Source organism: Polypterus senegalus, chromosome 1 (genome assembly GCF_016835505.1).
Source record: "Polypterus senegalus isolate Bchr_013 chromosome 1, ASM1683550v1, whole genome shotgun sequence".
NCBI lineage: Eukaryota > Metazoa > Chordata > Cladistia > Polypteriformes > Polypteridae > Polypterus > Polypterus senegalus.
In genome coordinates this window covers 222,613,158-222,634,943 of record NC_053154.1, presented here as the reverse complement: position 1 = coordinate 222,634,943, position 21,786 = coordinate 222,613,158, and the positions used below count along the sequence as shown (strand labels likewise).

Sequence of the window (21,786 nt, the reverse complement as noted above, 5' to 3'; positions counted from 1 at the left end):
GCGGAGAATACCATAAAAATACAATTTTTTGCTCTAGGAAGTGTTTACCCTCATTTTAGCAAATTCTCAAGTGATTTTTCTGCACACAGTGGTACAATTTCTGCATATTTATCTAAATTGACTTACAAAAGAGGTTAACATCATCAAGTAAACATCTGTCTGAGGACTGTTTGGGAACAAGTGTTACAGGACAAGGCTACAAAACTGATAATCACAAGTGACAAAATGCAAGCTTAGTTACAGTTCTTAGGTTACAAAATCTAACAGCTAATATCAGACAGAACTTGACCAAACAAGAGCGTCTTCAAATGCCTGTTCACAATCCTGCTGTTATTCTGTTCAGCAACCAGATGATATCAAGCAGAGAAGAACAGATACCTGTTCAAATATCTCATTATAGTAATTTGGGTGATTAATGCCCAGCATAATTTATGAATTCCAGGCATGTTTACATGTAAAACCATTTCAATATGAGTTAAAACATGACCATACTAAGAAAAAGAAAAATATTTCTGATAAGGAATTGCTTTCTGTAACACCTGAATGATTAGTTTAAGCACATTGAACTGCCATTGTTAAAAATCCTTGATCAAGTTAACTGTTACGTGTACAGAATGGCATTGTAACTCTTTAGTAAATAAATTCTGAAAGAAAAATGTCAAATTTTAAAAATAATAATGTCTTTTGTTACTGGCAGTAGGTCATGGCCATTTAATTAACTACTGTTAGTGTCAGTTTTATTTTTGATTTAGACACTAGGTATGTTTGATCTCATGGCTTTGACTCCTGGTCGTTTTTTAAATTTTGCTTTTTGGTAACTCTGTTTCATTCATCTAACATTTTCTTTTTCACTAAACAATAATGACCTCTTCTCTTTGGGTGAATTGACTACATTCATGGACTAGAAGATGTAAAGGAGACACCAGAATGGTCTGGAAACTTTAAAATAATTCCAGTTTATAAACATGCCATTTGGCAATAAATGAGGTGAATCTTTAACCCAGGATGAATTATCAAGAAGTGGCCAAGTGCAGATGTTCTATCAGACAGTTGTGATGAGTGCTCTCTTCTACGCGGTGGTGTGCTGGGGAGGCAGCATAAGGAAGAGGGACGTCTCACGCCTGGACAAACTGGTGAGGAAGGCAGGCTTTATTATAGGCACGGAGCTGGACAGTTTGATATCCGTGGCAGAGCGATGGGCACTGAGCAGGCTCCTGTCAATCATGGAAAATCTACTGCATCCAATAAACAGTATCATCTCCAGACAGAGGAGCAGCTTCAGCGACAGACTGCTGTCACTGTCCTGCTCCACTGACAGACTGAGGAGATCGTTCCTCCCCCACACTATGCGACTCTTTAGTTCCACCAGGGGGGGTAAACGTTAACATTATACAAAGTTATTGTCTGTTATAGCTGCATTTTTATTACTCTTTAATTTAATATTGTTTTTTATCAGTATGCTGCTGCTGGAGTATGTGAATTCCCCCTTGGGATTAATAAAGTATCTATCTATCTATCTATCTATCTATCTATCTATCTATCTATCTATCTATCTATCTATCTATCTGTCTATCTGTCTATCTATCTATCTATCTATCTAGATATGTAGCTCTACTCTAATGATCTCATTTTAATTTGAACAGCAGTATAAGATGATGTTTTATCTTGGCTACTGTTAGTTTGAAAGTAAATTACCAAAGAATTCACAGTAGTGTGTTCTTAAATTACCATTATTCTAAATATTCACCTTAATAAAAGGATTAGTGTCTGTTTGCGTGTCCATCCAGTTTCTACGTCTCTGTCATTCCAAAAGATTGCGCATCACAACCATTTTTAGTAATAAAATGCATTAATCTGTCATTCCAACAGATGGTGCATCAAATTAAAATTGCTTTTATGACTCCCTTACCAAATGACATACAGACATATACATACTGTATATTGCATGGTGGACTGCAAATATTAACACTGAGGTCTGTATTGTTTATCTAGATTTCAACCCATCCTACATGGATAGCACAGTTAGTAAAATATAAGTGCCTAAAAGAATAGTCTGCTTTTGTTATTCCTAATATGTTGTTTTTAAATATAAAAATTTACTATCATTCTTTGAGTGATTAATAAGTTTGGCTAACTATCAAACAACTCATCCCATTTTTTTTTCTTGTTGTTTAATAAAACTTGAAGACAAAACAAGCTTGCTAGTTTGGAATAAACCTCCCAAATATTAAAAAAACAGTAGAAACAAAACATCGGCTAGAACGTAAATGGAGGAAAGATGGTCTCACTGTTACCTTCGACTGCATGAGAGACGCGTGGTCCCAATACCAGAGAGCGGTCAGAGGTGTAAGGAACCGTTTTTTCGCTGACATCATCTCAAAAAACTCTGGCAATCAACGTGTCTTATACAAAACACTAAATGCTGTCCTCTCTCCAGCCGTAACTGTTTTCCCTGCTGCCTCCACTGCTCTTTGTAATCGGATCCTCACGTTTTTTCTGGATAAGGTCACGAACATTAGATCCCAGATCTCCATTTCTTCTTCTGGCTCTGTTGATTTAGCCGCTCCTGCGCACGGTTCCCTCACCAGCTTTGAACCTATTTCGCTCCCCCATCTGGAAAAAATCGTTGCCTCAATGAAGCCTTCGGCTCTCCGGACGATGTGGTGCCGTCCAGACTGCTGAAAGATGTGTTTCCTGTGATTCGATATGATGTCCTAAAGATCATAACTAGTAGTCTATCCTCGGCTATAGTTCCTCATGCTTTCAAACACGCAGTTGTACATCCAATTGTGAAAAAACCTGATCTTGACCCTGCCGTTCTTTCCAATCTTCGTCCAATCTCCAAACTACCTTTCTTGTCAAAAATACTAGAAAAGGTAGTTTATGAGCAATTAACTCATCACCTACAGGACCATCAGGTAATGGATCTTTTTCAGTCAGGCTTTAGGCCCCAACACAGCACAGAAACCGCACATTTACGTGTCCTAAATGACGTCCTTTTGGCATTGGACTCAGGACTCCACGTGGTTATGGTTCTTCTCGACTTATCTGCTGCTTTCGACACAATCGACCACGACATCATGATCTCCGACTCGAATCCTGGGCTGGTGTATCTGGCTTAGCCCTCGACTGGTTCAGGTCATATTTCTGCAGCAGGACTCTCAGAGTCATGCTAGACGATTTTTCGTCTGAATCAGTCCCACTCCCATGTGGGGTCCCCCAGGGTTCCATTTTAGGGCCACTACTTTTTCAATCTACATCCTGCCTTTAGGTGCAATTTTTAGAAAACATGCAATTTCATATCACCTATATGCTGACGACTGCCAAATTTATTTCTCCCTCAAGCCAACTGACTCCACCAAACCTCTCCTCGACTGCCTATCTGACATTAAGGACTGGCTGGCTGTAAACTTCCTTCACCTGAACGATTCAAAACCGAGGTCATTGTTTTAGTCCCGACTTCAAACAGGCTCCACCCCTTGGCCTCGTTTCTCTTCCCATTCCAGTAACTTCGTCTGTCTCCAATCTTGGAATCAAAATGGATACATTCCTGAAAATGGATGCTCAAGTCAACAGCACAGTAAAATCCTGCTTTTTCCATCTAAGGCGAATCGCCAAACTCAAGCCTATTCTTTCTAACCACCTCCTGGAATCAGTAATCCATGCATTCATTACGTCCCGGCTTGACTACTCTAATTCCTGCCTTTTTGGTATCAGTAAAGCCACGCTTTCTAGACTCCAACTGGCTCAAAATGCGGCTGCAAGGCTTCTAACTGGAAGTAGCAGAATCCAACACATTTCACCGATTTTGAAAACCCTACACTGGCTGCCGGTTAGCTTCAGAATCGATTTTAAGATTCTCCTCCTAACCTATAAGGCATTAAACGGTCTAGCCCCCGCCTATTTGAGTGTCTTGCTCCATTGTCACAATCCCCCTCGTGTTCTTAGATCCGCAGATCAGCTGCTCCTAACCGTTCCCAAGGCACGTTTTAAAGCTTGTGATGAGAGGGCTTTCTCCGTCTGTGCACCCAGGCTCTGGAACTCCCTGCCCTTAGTGGTTTGGCAAGCCGCTTCAGTCGCCACCTTCAAATCTCGCCTAAAACGCACTTCTTCACATTGGCTTTTAATTCTTAACCTGTTTCATTTTCCACTTGCCTTTTGCTATTTTCTCTATTTTATTTGGTCCCTTGACCTGTTTTTAGTATCTCTGTTTTAATTCTCTCTTAATGTTTATTTTTAATATTTTGCTTTTAGTCCTGCTTGTTGTAACTGTACAGCGCTTTGGTCAGTTGTAATGCTGTGTTTTTAAGCGCTCAACAAATAAATATGGTATGGTATGGTATGAGAGTCTGAATTCAGTTACGGTTGGGCTATGACTTCTGGGATTCCACTCTACCAATCTGTTTCTTATTTGCAGTCTTGAAATCTGAGGCTGCCAAGTCTCTGCTCCTGTCACCATGAGAGAAAATGACTAAAGAAATAATGTGAAAAATGATATTTATAAAAGGTTTAAAAACGTGTACAAAATGACTGGGAGTATTGACACAGGGACTGGTAAGCATTAAAATACTGTATGCATACCAATATGTAAAAAAGTGTGAACTTTCTCTACTGAAAGAAGAACAGTTCTGATAACAAAGAAGAGCTGAAAACTTTATCTAAGGTGATTTTGTTTTATGAGACAGATCACCATTAACGATCAACTCAGAGACTCAAATTTTTTTAAATATTGTGTTGGGATACCAAAACTCACTTGACTTAATATTGGCTTTAAATAAATCATTAGTGAAAAATTGAATTAAGCCAATTCAATCGCTTTATCAAAATACACACACATTTCATCATACAGCTGTGAAGAACACTTTGCATTACCCATCACAAGTATAATGAGTTAAAGTCCAGCAATCTGAGTTTGTTTCTTTCAGGTTGGTGATAGGCAACTCAAGAGACACTTTGCCTCTGGTAATGACACTCAGATTCATTAGTAAATGAAAACACCTACAGTAATACAGTATGCTACAGTTGGCTAAAACAAGTGAACTGTTATTCCATCAGGAAGACCTAAGGTGCAGCATGGGTGAACTCGAGCATGGAAAAAGTGCACAGTACCATTTATGAACATTAAAAGTCATCAATCTACATTTTATTTTCAGATTTCTGTAAAAATGACCTTCTTGCAATACTAGAAACAATGCAAAAACTATACAGTATAAGTCATGCCTCACCAATTACAGCTGTGCTCTTGGCTTATCACAAAGGATCTTGACTCCTGATATTTAAATGACAGATGTATTACAATTTGAGCCAAGAAATGAGACACTGACAAGTTAAAGATGCAGCCTCATTGTGGATATGATTAGTGATTTGTTTTGACAGAATGAGTTTTTGACAGCTGCACACAATTCTTCCATATGCTTGCTGACCGAGATGACATGTATTGTAAGTAAGAACCTTTTTCTCCAGGTATCAGCCACAGTCAAGGCCAGATTATGATCCCAATTAGATTTGCTACCGCAAGCCTGCAAGATGAACAGGGGCTGACACATCAAAACCCTTACTTACTAGCAACAATCCCAGCCAATTATTTGAAATCCAGAAACCACAACACATATGCTATCATTTAGAAATGTTGGTACTGTATATATATATTTTATTTTTTTTACAGGCCTTTGATTGGTAATGTGTGCTGAGTAATAGAAAAGTGGTTTTTGATATCCATGCATCAATTTGCTGCCTTAGCTACTTCAGCAAGTATTTCGATAGAGGAGAGTGATGTTTAACAAGTTTAGGGGTTTGAGTCATACTCTCCAGGAAGGGCAGCCATATGAATCAGGCCTACATTTGTATTGCCAATAAGTAAAATTGCTAATCTGTTTTTATTTTCACAAAGTATCATTTGCTCCACTATTTGTTAACCTTTTCCTGTACATCCATCCATCCATCCATTATTCAACCCGCTACATCCTAATTACAGGGTCACGGGGGTCTACTGGAGCCAATCCCAACCAACACAAGGTGCAAGGCAGGAAACAAACCCCGGGCAGGGCGCCAGCCCACCACAGGGCACACACACACACACACATGCACACACTAGGGACAATTTAGGATCGCCTTCCTGTGCAAAAATGATAAAACAAATCCTCACTAGGCCTTCCTGAACAGAAGTCTTTCATCTTGATTTCCAAAGTCACCTTTTTTCCCAGAACTATAGTTAATTAATTCTTCCTCCCACTTCCAATGTCTTTCTTTCTTTCTTTCTTTCTTTCTTTCTTTCTTTCTTTCTTTCACTAGTGAGACTTTTCTCAACTAAACTGATGACAGATGACAGGCTGTCAACAATAACAACATATTCATGCTGGACATTGTTCTTTTTCTCTGCTATATCAATATATTGAACTCACATAATGCAAGTCAGATTAAATTTAATCCAAAATATTCATATTTCAGTTTACTATAAGCAAGCTTACTTACATAGGAGTCAATGACATCATTCTTACACCAATATACTTCTTCTTAGTAACCACTTTCCCTAGAGAAAATAAATAAAAATATGAAAAACAAAATAAACTAATTATGAAAGATTTTTTAAATATTTGCAACCAGCTTTATCTTTAAGTGCACCATATGAAAACAAATACTATTTAAGGATACCATTAAATCATGCAGAAAAAATGGCTTAAATTATAAAAGAGCTTTTAGAAGAATGTTCCCAAGACCTTACTAATACCACTCAATGAGACCGAGTGATTATTATTTTAATTCCATCATTTTCCATTTATTTAGTTGGCACAGTGTAGAAGTGATTTCAACAAAGGATCATCAAATTCTCACAACACAAAAATTCAAAGTCTACACTTTTGGAAGGATAAAAAAAATCTATTCTTACCTTTTGCTTGTCGGTCATGCGATTCCGCAAGAAACTGCCTAATTTTATCAGATGGAATGGCAAAGGAAATCCCAGCTGTCACCTTCAAAGTGTTGATTCCAATCACTTCCCCATCCTATTGATTTAAATCAATTTATTTAATTATAATAAGACATAGCAATATATCTTATTTCATTGTTATTTCATTTACCAAATTGTATTAGTACCTTCCAAAAAAAGAACTTTACATAATCTTTCAAAACAATACAGCTCACACCAATAGACAGATTTCAGTAAAAACACAGTACATTCAGGTAAAGTAGAGTTTAACATGAATTCATGCTGTAAAAATTCATGTGGAAAGTCTGAAATGACTTTGGGTGATTAACAAATTACAGACACCACAATACTGTACATAAAAAATAGATCCCTATATCAAATATATGAAAAATAGGTCACTATATCAAATATAGGAAAAACAGATCACTTTATCAAAAGCGAAATCTGTTTTGTTACAAATGCTTCATCTTCATTTAATTCACCAGTAGATAATTCATATTGCTTCCTTTTACAGTAGGCACTGTTTCAATGGACTTTACAAAGCATTGCAGTTGATGGCAATCCAATCAAACCTGCCGGCTTTTCAGTGGTAAACTCTGTAAGTCTTTGAAAGTTGCAAATAAATACTTCTTGGTATAAATATTACATTATTACAAAACCTGGGGCTACCTACTGAATGTTTGATTTACTAATTTTGGGCCAATTTTCATTCTACTGGATTGATATTACATTCTTTTGTAGCTCACTGACCTCACAACGCACCCAACTGCATAAAATGAAAAAAATACTTTAAAAACTAGTCAGCTAGCTATTGAATTTTTGTTGTATTATGTTTGGAGAATTATATTCAGGGCAGGATTAAGACTTTTAGAGACACAGAAGATTTTGGTACCCCTATTTATATGAGTTGTACTCACTCTCAGTGGATGACTGAACGTTACACCCGACATAACCAAGACAAGAACAATCATGTGAGCCTCAGTGTATTGTGTGGCACTTACCAGATGCTAATTTTGTTGCATTCCCAAGATTACTATATATCGTTAACCTCTATTTTACAATTTTATTGTTTTTATTATTGTATAATGTATATATGTATGCTTTTTTTTTAATTTAACGTGGGAGCGCCTTTTTGTGGATCCTGGTTTGGCTGCACCATTTGCAATTTTACACCATATGGACCTTGATAAATTCGGAAATGGAAAATTTCTGTGGTGCTCTAAGCATGTGCTTATTTTGGTTAAGGGTTAATCTAGCCCAGAACATTTAGCTAGCTTTTTAATTTTGCAAAAAATATGAATTGCTTTTTTTTCTAATAAGACTGACACATGAGCAGAACAAAGTGGAAAAGTGAGACAACAAAAGTGGTAAATTCTAACAGCACTTTAACGCAGTGTAACTGTGGTACTGCACTTTGTGAGTCTCTATTGCTTGTTAGCTTTCTTTTTCTAGTCACTCAATTTGCAGTATGCATAATGGCCTGATTTTGTAAAATGCCAAGATTAAGAGCGGCTGCTAAATAAAGAAATATAATGATATGTTGGGGTAATGTGTACAGTGGGAAATGCTTGAGCTGCTGTCAATGTGCAGAGCCATGAAAAGGTGATCAGTCCCAGACAGCAGCAAGAGTATATACTAAGGAGAGATAACTCAGCTATGAAATTTAAGATGGAATATGTTGTTCATTTTCATTTTCTGTCTAGGATTTTATTTTTTAACACACATGCTGAAATACAATATCAATAGCAGTGCAATATCCTGTAGACATCCATGTGCATCGGTTTGTCTGTGCCTGTGCTGTTCAGTTAATTTAACAGATGACCGTAAATACTGTAAAGAGACCTGGCCTTCTTAAGGGTTCCTGTCTGTTAAGGTTAATCTGATCTGGGGTTGAATGACTTTTGGTAATTCTGAAGTGAACCTTGCATGCATTTTGGAATTATTTTGAATAAACTTCTTATTCTGAAGGAAAAACACTTCTGTAAACAGAACTAAACTGTTTTCATTTGGCTATGTACAAAATTGCTCAAGTGCCTTTTTTCTTTTATTTCAAGATTCTTGATTTCCACATTTGATAATTTGAGATTGTAAAGCTACATTCTAAACTAACTAAATGCATCTCTAGTTTGTTAGGTTAGTTTTACGGCAAGCTTAGTACAAATATTGTATGCTAGGCAATTGTGGCAAAATATAACTGGAATGAGAATGGCAGGATAAAGAATACAGGTCAGAATATAATAATACTGGTCTTTGTAATCAAACATCACTATTTATATGCTGTATAAAATAATGCTACAAAAGAAACCGTATACTCTATTTGAATTACAAATTTAAATAAATCCAATTTAAATAAATGTCACGCTAAATAGAAACATACTCTACACATATAAGTGAATAAATTACTTTGTTAGGATTTTGATACTGCTGAACATCTTTTTGATTATAGGCAGATCATGTAATATAAATATTTTTACAATTCGAGTGCAGCTTGGCTCATATATGGTGGAGAATATTAAATTTGAGCCTGTGACCTTTTTAAGTTTCATGACTAACTTCTTGTTCATATTTCCTGCCAAATGAGAAATTCTTCTCCTTTTAGGATTAAGCCCACACAATAAAATAAATAAATGGGGATCCATAAATTGAGTTCCTAAGTACACTGGAGCAGCACCATATTGTAGCATTTCTGTGTCCTGAGTTTACATCCTGACCCAACAATGTCTGTGTGCAATTTACAGATTTTTTTGCGCATTTCTGTAAGTTTTCTAATGAGAACCTTCTTTCCTCCACCATTCCAAAGATGTTCAATCACCTGAACATTTTAAATAGCTATCTATCATAGAACACATTATTACAAGTATTTTTGTATTATTTGGTGAATCTAAATTGGTCTGGAGTCAGTTTGTTCTGCGATGAACTACTGTAGTATAATTTTAACGTCTGCCTTGTGTTCAGTGCTTTCAGGATAGGTTACATTCCACCCATGACATTGTTTTGGAGCAATGATTTGGGAAACTAAATTACTTAAAGTTTTGGAAATTGATCACTCACAGGATTATCTCTACTTTATGTAACAAGAATAAAATTGACACTAAAATCCATAAGTAAATCTGTGAATACACCTACAGTAACTTCCTGGAGCTCTCCTATTTGGTAACGTGGTAGCAGTGAGACCTAACAAGCAGCAATATTGCATCTATCAAAGGGAAAGAATATTAAGATATTTGTCTGATTTAACAAATCAAAATACTGTATATACAACACCAGTAACGGCACACTGTGCGATAATATGCAGTGAATACACTTGACTTGAGCATTCATAGTTTTCATACTCTTTCTCTGTACGTTTAACATTAATTTACTCAGAGGTTGATGCACTTGCTACTTCCTGAGCAGCTCTTCTTTTCTCCACCCTAGCGGCCTGCTTCTTCTCTTCTTTCGTTGGCATCTTTTCATGTTAAAACTGATTAAGTCAGTGTTTGTGTTGCAATTAGTCAGTATGTTTTCTTTAATTTTTCACTTAAGTCTTCAATCTGCCTCAAGAATGATTTAAGATATGAAGAGGTAGGGGAAGTGATGGAGAAGGTGGTAGGGATGAGAACGGTACCCGTATGCATGCGCGGCACGGCCGCCCTGCTGGCTGCTACCGAGGGTTGATTCTACAATAAAATAAAATAAAAATAAACAGAGGAATAACCTTGGAGTTCAAACATCACACCAAAAGCAGATAGTAGACACCATGTAATATTTGTGTACCAAATTTCAGGTCAATAGTTCAAACAATTTGTGAGCTACAGGTGATTTTAAAAGACTGGACAGACAAACGTACAGCCAAGGTAGCATAATATATATAAAGATATTTCATTTTTGTAGCCACATTTTATAAAAAATAGAAGCAACAAATTAACAGGTAGCAATGGAACTGTTTGAGACCATCCCAGTTTCACTGATCGGAAAGGTACACTGCAAATTTGAGACCATTAAGCTCCACATCAGATGAACATTCAATTGCAAAACTGGAAGCAAAAATCATTACTATCCCAGTGCATCCTGAATGTAGAGGTTAGTATTTTTGCCTTGAGGATGCATCATCGTTGGTCTGAATTCTATAGCCAGTCATTGTGTGTGGGACGTTTACCCCGTCTCCATGTGTCTTTTGTTGGTTTTCTTTCAAGTAATTTGTTTTTTACTCCTACATCCCCAAAGATGTGTGGGTTGACTTAACTGGTAACAATGTACTGAAATTAAGTTGAACAAAAGTGCATGTGCACTGCGATAGCCCAAGGTTATTTCCCACATTATGCCAAAAGATTCCATTCTTTACACTTAATGTGATTAAGTGGGTTTGAAAATGTAGCTATTGTATGTATGCAAAATTTCGCATCGTCATGTGTGCTGGCTCCAGGTGAGAGCTGCCCACTTTGTGAAAAGATAAAATGACATTGAAAGTAAGAATGGCTTTCTCACAATTGTATCACAGTAAATGCCAAATAATTTATTTTAAAATATTTCTCAGACTTTTTATTTCCTTTTTTTTCCTACTTAATTCCGACTTCATTCCATCTTTTCATTTTCTTCATCCACTCATTTCTGGATAGTTTTATTAGGAACTAGATGTTACCCTAGCAGCATGGCAAGGAGCAGCTTAGGATGAGTTGCCAGTTCAACTCATGGCACACTAACTCACAAATGCTAACTGAAACTGGGCTTATTTAGAGCTTTCACCAACAATAATAAGGACTTTAAACAACACAGCTCCTTCTGTGACCTTTAATCTACCTATATTATAACTGTAAAGGATGTACATTATGTGTGAACAACTGTGTTATACAGATATACGAGAAGGTTAAAGGTCAATTTTTTAAGACAGTGGTGCAATAAGCAATGAGGTACGGAGCTGAAACATGGGCAGTAAAGGGAGAGCAGGAGAAAAAGTTAGATGTGGCAGAAATGAGAATGTTGAGATAGAGCAGCTAAGATACAAAAAAGGACAGAAATGAGAAAATCAGAAGCACAACTAAAGCGGGAGAGATATCTATGAAAGTACTGAAAAATAGGTTGAAGTGGTAAGGACATGTGATGAGGAGAGACACTGAACATGTGGGCAAAAGAGTGATGGGAATGGAAGTACAGGGGAAGAGACAGTGAGGGAGGCCAAAGTGGAGGTGGATGAATAAAGTAAAAGGAGATCTGTAGGAAAAGGGCTTGACTGGCGAGGAGGTGCAGGACCAAGCTGTCTGGAGAAGGCTGATCAAGCACATCGACCCCACATAGAAGTGTGGAAAAATGAAGAAGAAAAAGTGTTATTGAGCAATATAACAGATTGTGTTAATAATACAATGGTGAAATTAACAGTCTAAGTAAACCAACAATAATAATAATAATCAACATCTTTTAACATTATTTTAATAGACAATAACCTTTTAAACCTGTTTCATACTATTCAGGGCCCATGAGGTCTGGAGCATATTCAAGGAGCATTGGGAATTATTTTTCTTTAAATGCTGTGGAATAATGTAAGTTTTTACTATGCCTTTAGGGAGATGCTGTGTAGCTCTTTCATCTTCTTTGGGACACTGCTCATTTATGAATTGCTTATTATTGTAGTTCATTCCTAACTCTTGTGTAAAATGTTGTTTTTAAATCAATTTGCATGAAAAAAAATAAAATTCTGTTTATATACAGTTGTAGTATTATATAAATATAGTTATATATAGTTGATTCCTAAAGCATGCAGGAATATTTCAGAGAAAATTAAATAAATTAATAAAAATGTAAATATGCAAATAAATAAATGTATTATGAAATAATACATGAAATAAATTATGAGCACTGTCTTTTGATTGGCGAATTGCTTATGAAGGTTGTGTGCAGATATTAGTGCTTGAAAAGGTTACCCAGAATTACCGTGTGAAGTAGCCTTTAATTCGAGAAACTCCAAATCATCATTATGACATCATCAGCATCTAAAATGTCAGCATCTGTAAATGTGGCACTGAATGGCCAAAGACTTAAGTCCACTCTACCAATGATGCACCAATCAAAACACAGCACTTGCTAGAGCCCACCCTCTGTACCTTGATGGACATATTTCATGATGTGCATAGTGTCAATGAAATAAATAAATGATTAAACAAGCAACAAAACACATTTCATGACATATTTAATTATTTATGATCACAAATCAATTTGTTAATATTTATTTATTGTCACATTTCACAGTCTGTTTATTTATTTGCAGATACTCCATATTAAAGCAACTTTTTCTGAAGCATATTTGCCCTCATATTAGATCATTTTCAGATAACTAGAAACCTCTCTAGATGTGAATGAGTTCAATTTCTGAATATTTTAAAGATCATTGTTATAGATTTCATGATGTACTAAAGTGGAGAAGACTAAAACCAGCGTTAAGCTGAAACAACGGCCAACCAGACATTAGACTTTCACTGTATTTGTTTACTTGCTGGGAAGTTCTGTAATCTAAAAATACAGGCAGAATCAGATAATGTTTTTAATGCTTATAGATGAAAATACAAAACCTGTGAACATTTCTTCTTTACATTTTATCCTCTCCGTTCACAGAAGCAGAAAGACATGAAATCCACTGAGTACTGACTTGTCTTAGTTTCTTATGGCAAGTAAAATGATTATTTACTCATCGATGTGTTTCATACACTCTCCTTTCTGTGACATGTTAATACAGTATAGTATACAGTCGACCCTCGATATACGACTGGCCTGACATGGGAACAACTTGGTTTACAACCAAAATTTTTGTTTTAAATTACGACCAACGTCTTGTGTAACGATCCAAATGCGGTCAAGTGGATCCACTTTTGCGATTGTAAACAAAGGGCCGAGAGCATTTGTAAGCGTCAGTCGGAGCCCAGATACGTGTGTTTGTGGACGTGGTTTCAGTCAGTGCAGTGATTTATATAATTATTTCGATAATTGCTATCAAAATGGCCCCAAAAAAGCTAGAAAAGAAGCTAAGGAAGGAAGAGAAGGTAACGAAGGTAAAGACAAGCGAAATTGTGTGGAAATATGAGAGTGGCGTTCGTGTGATCAATCTCGCTAATATGTACAGCATGTTGAAATCCACCATCTCAACAATTTTACAATGAAAAGATTTGTATAAGAAAGCTAGTGTTGCTAAAGGTGTTACTCAAATTTTATGGAAGGGGTCTCTCCTTCCAAACAATAACCACCTTCGATTTCATTCTCCTCCTCCTCCCTTCCTGTAAGCCAAAGATGTCAACTTAAATGGTGAGTACAGTATGAAATTGTTGCTTCTGGTAGGCTAGGCACTTTTTATAACTTTTTGGTTAGTACATTAGAGAAATTATTGGTGTTTTTGGTAAATTATGCACATTATACAACCCTTTTTAATTATGAAAAGGTTAAGTAAGTGTTGCTGTGGGAGGTTCAGAATGCATTATGGGTATTCCGTGAGAATCCTAAATCCTAAATCCAAAGAGGACTGTTTCATTTATATTAGGTAGAATGCCCAGAGGGGACTGGGCGGTCTCATGGTCTGGAATCCCTACAGATTTTATTTTTTCTCCAGCCGTCTGGAGTTTTTTTGTTTTTTCTGTCCGCCCTGGCCATTGAACCTTACTCTTATTCGATGTTAATGTTGATTTATTTTGTTTTATAATTGTGTCTTTCATTTTTCTATTCTTTAATATGTAAAGCACTTTGAGCTACTGTTTGTATGAAAATGTGCTATATAAATAAATGTTGTTGTTGTTGTTATTTTGAGTGTGCGTAAATTTGTAGTTATTACTTGTAGAGTGCAGCTAGCTGTTCCCAAGGAAGAGAACAGAAAAGAGTTCTTCAACCATTATATTAATTTTCATATTCTATTCTCTGCTGGTCTTACTCTGTAAAAAGATAGATTTCATTACACCTCAGCAGACCACTTCAACTGTAGGAAAATGCTTCTTGTTTGATTCTTCAAAGACAGGAAAAGACAGGCTAAAATACTACACGTTAGCTAACCACAGGATGCCCTACAGTTACTCAAAACTACAGTTGTAAGATACTAAACATGTCTATTGTTCCACACTCCTCACCACAACCACTTCACTACCTCTTGAATGTTATAATAATCAGTTACTACATCTTGTAATCAATCTGAACATACTGTAGATGTTCAAACCTTAATCCTGTTTGGAGGTTCCATTATTTCATCCATCCATCCATCCATTATCCAACCCGCTGAATCCGAACACAGGGTCACGGGGGTCTGCTGGAGTCAATCCCAGCCAACACAGGGCACAAGGCAGGAACTAATCCTGGGCCGGGTGCCAACCCACCACAGGACACACACAAACACACCCACTAGGGCCAATTTAGAATCGCCAATCCACCTAACCTGCATGTCTTTGGACTGTGCGAAGAAACCGGAGCGCCCGGAGGAAACCCACGCAGACACGGGGAGAACATGCAAACTCCATGCAGGGAGGACCCGGGAAGCGAACCTGGGTCTCCTAACTGCGAGGCAGCAGCGCTACCACTGCGCCACCGTGCTGCCCACGGTTCCATTATTTCTTATGGGAAAAATAGTCTTGACTTACAACCAACTTGAGTTACAACCAGCCCACGCAAACGAATTGAGTTCGTAACTCAAGGGTCCACTGTATTTTAATCTGTTCAAATGACATTGATGAAAAAGGGTAAGCTTACCAGATTTACAAGAGGGCCTCCAGAATTTCCATACTGTAAAAAAAAGAAGACACAAGAAAAGCCATTTTTGAGCAGATACTGTGCATGATCACATCTAATACAACACTAGTTAATGTTTTCAAATTGTCCTTAAAGTCTCTTGTATGTAATGTGCTCTCATTTTATCAGTGGCTAAATACCATTTAGTATTTTTATTCCCAAAGGTTCACTTTTGTAAGTACACACTATTTTAGGGGATGTTAATCTGTAACAATATTCTGCTAAAGGATATTTTACCATTTACAAATTTCATGCATTTAACTCACTACCCTGCAGTAAAAAATAGTTTTCTGAAAAAGCAGACAGGTCCACTCCTATTGCTTAGAAACTAAACTAATATTCAAACCAGCTAAACAGTGACCTCTACTGTACAACCTTATGCATAATATAATGTCTCAGTGTTTAAATGATAGCAGTAGTAGCATCATTAAAGTATATTCTGACTTAATAATAATAATAATAATACATTTTTTTTATACTTTAATTCAGTCTCCTGGTATAGAGAGAGCATTTATCACTCTCAGCCTGAATGCATTACATATTTCGTAACATTTCCTACTTGTCTTCAATTGCTATTTTGGAGTGTTCTAAATAGATAATGTAGGGAATGTAGAGAATGGTATCTCATGACCTGTTAGAGTAAAGAAGCAGAGTGTGCACATCCTTTTTTTCTTCTAGAAATCTAAGGTTATTTCTCAAACTACACTGTACAGTGCAAACTGCTACAAAGGAAAGGTTTAATTTAACAGAATAATCAACACCAGGCTGAAATGGAGTAAATGGTCTATAGTCTTTGTGGCTCCCAGAGCTTAACCAAGTCAATTCCTTTATTATTTTCTGATGTTAACTGGGGTCCTGTGACAACAATAGAAATTTAATTTTTAAAATACAGTGGAAAGACGTTAATAAATTAAAAACAGTTCAAGAACGGAAGTGGTTCAAATCTAAATCCAAATCTGTTAAAGAAAATTTAGGAATCATAATGGTGGTCCACTAGAACCATAAATTTAATAACTGCCATAAAGTAATCAGAATACCATGTACTAATAAATACATCCTTAACTTTAAATGTTTTCAAGATAATGAAGACAAAAAACATAAAATCAATAATGGTGAGAAAAACTGAACCTCAGTCCCAATTCAGGATACTTCCTTATAATGAAAAAAGGCGGCATATGCCTGGTTAAAGATGTTTTATTCAATACATTTATCCTTCTATTTCATATAACACAGTCAGCAAAATGGTCTTGTCCTTTGACAGATTGCAACAGATTGAAATTACATTCCTTTTCGAGTGTGCTTAGATTTGTAGTAATTACTTGTACAGTTCAGCTAGCTGTTCCCAAGGAAGAGAACAAAAAAAGAGTTCTTCAACCATTATATTAATTTTCATATTCTATTCTGCTTCTTGTTTGATTCTTTAAAGACAGGAAAAGACAGGCTAAAATACTACACGTTAGCTAACCACAGGATGTCCTACAGTTACTCAAAACTACAGTTGTAAGATACTAAACATGTCTATCCATTTTATATTGTGCCACACTCCTCACCACAACCACTTCACTACCTCTTGAATGTTATAGTAATCAGAAACTACGTCTTGTAATCAATCTGAACATACTGTAGATGTTCAAACCTTAATCCTATTTGGAGGTTCCAAAGATGAAGTTGATTTGTTTTAACACTAGAAAGAGTAGTCATAAATACAAGCAGGGATCTGAAAACATATCTGTTCTGTTGTGGAATCACACCACGATCAGACCTAGTACAGAGATTTGCACTGTTGTAACTGCCACTGGCCAGCCATAAACCCACAATGTGTGAATTACAAAGGCCCTCAGAAGCAGCTCCTTAACTGTGTGAGCTAATAGAAGAACTGAGATGGATCATGGTGTGATTTCATGACAAACCACTTGGCTGTGTTTTTGCTGTGAAAAAACGTTGGGACTGAGTGAGAGAAGCTCAGCTGACGTCACCATGAAGTGCAGTCTCTGCGTGTATAAGAATTCTCTAATTAGCTCACGCTGTAAAGGAGCTGATTCTGAGGGCTTTTATAATCCAGATATTGTGGGTATATGGCTGACCACCTGTAGCTACCACAGTGCAAATGTCCGAACTGGAAAGGATCATGGTTTGATTCCATGACAAAATGAGTCCATACTTACCACATATGCACAAACACAATGGCACATGCAAAAACACAGAAACAATTTGACAACCTCAGTCATTATGAAAAATAATAATTAAAACGAACAATAACAATCCATACATTAATAATGGCGTCAGTCTGGATATAATCCATGTCAGAGTTGCGTAGTCCCAGTTCTTTGCCTCCACGCTGTGTTGTGCTCACAATGCCAGTGGTCACTGTATTTTGGAGTGAGAATGGGCTTCCAATGGCCACCACAAACTCGCCAGGACGAAGATCAGCAGATCGACCAAGAAGCAACACTGGCAGCTTGCCCTGAAAAATGGAAAGGAGAATAGGAAAATCCCGTAAATATAACCTTGAGGGGTATAATGCCACAGCTGCAGGCAAAACAAGATCTTAGCTGAGCCGGCACCAACCAGCATGATTATATGCCTGCACTAAAACCAAAAACAAGCTGCTTTAACATGAGTTTTGCTTTCATTAAAAAAAACCAGAAGTGATTCCTTTCGGAAAAGAAGCAAATACTTTTTGTGAAAGCCTAATGTTGGTAGGCAAAAAAAAGGGATTCAGCTGAAGCAACATTATGGTGATTCATTAGTATGAGTCATTCAAAAACCTGATTTTTATTTTAATGGACTGTGTAATATAGTTATATTTCCACACAGGTGGTAAGTATAAAAAGTAAAAGGTATTGTTACTTCTATGAAAAAAAGGTATGTATGTGTGTAGCATACTGTGCACCAATGATTTGTAACGGGAGGGTGGCACTCCAACCTCACAAATCCATCAGAGTGCATGCAGATGCTGGCTTGGTCACTGTTTGCATGGAGTTCATATGCTCTTATTTGCACATACAGTATGAGGTTTAATCTAGGTAGGACAGCTTTCCTTCAATTTTCCAAAGATGCTTTAGGTTATCTGGTGACTCTTAACTGGCTTGCTGTGAGAGACATTTTATTCAGGCTTTTTTTGTAAATTGTGCCTGATGCCGTCAGGCCATGCTTTAGTCCTGTCAGTACCCACTGTTAGGATTAATCAGATTTCAGAAATGGATGAATGGATTATTGATGGTCCTGAGACCACAATCTGGGTGCTGTTATTTATGTCTCCACTCTTAACTAAATTAATGAGAATTAACATTTTTCACATTTTTCAATATGAATTTGACATCTATGCATTGACCTTCTGTGTGAATGAGGCCATCAGTCTAGGGTTTACTATTGCTTTTGGGATAGAGACTGACATTCCATAAACCTGAACTAGATTTGGCAGGTTAGAAAATGGATGGATAGGATAACGAGAAAATTACTTCTCAGTTTTAAGTCAACAGTGTGAGTGTGCCCTTAGATAGGGTTGGTTGCTGCCTTGCACCACTGCTGGGATGGCACAACATGACTTCGGACAGATGGATGAATGTAAGTTGTCAAAGGTTTTAATTGTATAGTTCATTTTTTCTTTATTTTCTTGTTATTTTTGAATTCTCATTATTGTTAGGCTGCTGGGGTAAGAAAAAGTCTGTTCCATTAGCGGTAGTCATTAGTTAGTAATTAAGAATGTGGTTGGAATGAAACCTTCCAGTCCCTGTGACTCTCCATACACTCTCTTCAGATGTTTGATATCCCTGACACAGTGAACAGCAAGTGCTTTAAAAGTATGAGACTATTAGTTATGAAAACCTTTTCTTATGTGTACCATTAAGAGACTAGGTCATTGAAACTTTCACCTCCAGACCACACAGCATTCTAAAATAAGAGCAAGAACATGGCATCTAATTAAAGGATGTGCTCTAGTAACACCAAGATCTGGCTACTATTAAAGAAATGTGGTGTAATATAAAACAGCAGACACTGCAGGCTCCCATGATGAGAATTAGAATTACTGCAGTAAATGTAATAGAAATAAATAACTTAAATGACATAAAAGATAGATATTTGTTGTGAAATAAATAGATATCTCCAGGGGTGGCTTCCTATCATTTCTCTTAAAATGTTGTTAGTTTAACTGCAGCTCAAGCCATTTCCTGTAATAGCTTCCACATGAAATACAATAATGAATATTCTTTATAAAAACGTGTAAAGCCATTGCACATAGTATGCCAAGCCAACAAACCATAAATCACTGTTAACTTAAAACATACCTGTGATCCTTCAAACAGGAGAATCCCATCCTAGCATGCTGAGGCAGATTCACACAAAAGTGAAGCTTTTTTTTTTTTTTAATTTTGCAAGCATAATATATTTTGGAAAGTGAAATTCTCACAATTTTTCACCTGGGGGAAAGCAAACTCATGTTTTCAACAACCTAAACATTGCTACCACATCTAGAAATAATATAGGTGCAAACAGGGTGAGATAAACTGAAACCCTTAGGGTAGAGCTCAGGCACTGTGACACGCCAAAGCAGTCACTTAGACAACCAGAGGCAGGCAGAGTCAAAACTGAGAAATGAATAATAAAGATTGTGTAGCCTAATTGGCTGGCCTTTTGTAAGCCAGTTTAGAATGATCTGAATTCTCAACTTATAGTTGATGTATTGGTTTATACAGTGAGTAAGCAAATTATTACGAATGCTATACTAACACTAATAGTGTCTTCATTTTTTCTCAAAACAGCCTCAGTTCTTTGTGGCATGGATTCTGCGACTATTGTAAACATTCCTTTGAGGTTCTGGTCCATATTGACATAATCGTACCATAAAGTTTCAGCAGATTTGTCAGCTGCATACTAATGCTGCAAATCTTCCATTCTATCACATCACAAAGATGTTCTACTGGATTGAGAATTGGTGACAAGGAATGCCACTGAAGAACAATGAACTCATTGCCTTGTCCATGAAACCAATTTGAGAAGACTTTTGTTTTGTGACATAGTGCATTATCATGCTGGAAGTATCCTTTAGAAGATAGGTAAATTGTGGCCATGAGGGGATGCACATGGTCAGCAGCTATACTCAAATACACCATGGCATTCAAGTTATGATTGATTGCTATCAATTGACCCAAAGTGTGCCATGAAAACATTCCCCACACCATTACACCATCAACAACAACTTGCACTGTAGATACAAGTCAGGTTGGGTGCGTTAAAGTCATGCTGTTGGCAACAAATTCTGACCCTAACATTTGTGTGTCAAATCAAGATTCTTCAGTTTCAATGAGCCTGTGCGCACTGCAGCCTCAGCTTTCTGTTCTTGGCTAACAGAATTGAAACCCGATAAAGCCATCTCCTATTGTAGCCCGTCAGCTTCAAGGTTTTTCATATTGTGAATAATGATGTATCAGCGGCTCTGGATGTATAACACTATTGGACAGTTTCAGAGGGCACAGGGGCTGCTGGGAAGAATTCTGAGCAAGTAGGCCCTTTAAAAAGGAGCCTGAAAGACACTGGGGGATTCACGATTGTCCATCTGTTTCTTCATATGCCTCTCACACTCAGTTGGATTACAACTCATCCCTTGGATTACAGTTTCCATCTGGATGTATGTGCTGTCCTATGTAAGCTTGTCTGTGTGAGTTTGTCTTGATTGCATATGTGTTTGTTTAGGTAGCACTCTCAATCAATTCACTCTGTATCAGGAACTGGTAGGACAAAACTATAAATTCCATTGTTTGATTAATATATTCATCATTATTTATCTGTTTCGCTGTGTGTGAGTGTATGTGTGCCGGATCAAGGCTGGGCATGTTCCTGGGTCCCCACAGCATCATTGGGACAGCTACAATGAGATGCTTTTCCTGCTCATCATAGTTGTAGGAGGTTGTTATCTGAGTTATTGTAGCCTTTCTGTCATCTCAAACCAGTCAAGCCATTCTCCTGTGACCCCTCTCATTAACAAGGTGCTTCAATTCACAGAACTGCCACTCCTTGGATGTTTTTTGTTTTTTCACACCATTCTGAGTAAACCCTACAGACTGTTGTATGTGAAAAATCAAAATACATCAGCAGTTGCAGAAATGCTCAAACCAGCTCATCTGGCACTA

General features: G+C 37.0%; 1 protein-coding gene across 1 annotated transcript in view; it reads right to left on the bottom strand.

Annotated features, from left to right (window-relative positions):
• The window catches only part of LOC120539348 (serine protease HTRA1B-like), a 159,476-nt gene that overhangs the window by 16,756 nt on the left and 120,934 nt on the right, over window positions 1–21,786 (bottom strand). Inside the window, exons 4-7 of the mRNA XM_039769342.1 lie at window positions 17,925–18,119; window positions 15,617–15,649; window positions 6,887–7,001; window positions 6,472–6,529 (exon numbers count right to left, since the gene is read on the bottom strand). Coding sequence (XP_039625276.1) covers window positions 6,472–6,529; window positions 6,887–7,001; window positions 15,617–15,649; window positions 17,925–18,119 — 401 coding nt within the window. The remainder of the gene's footprint in view (window positions 1–6,471; window positions 6,530–6,886; window positions 7,002–15,616; window positions 15,650–17,924; window positions 18,120–21,786) is intronic.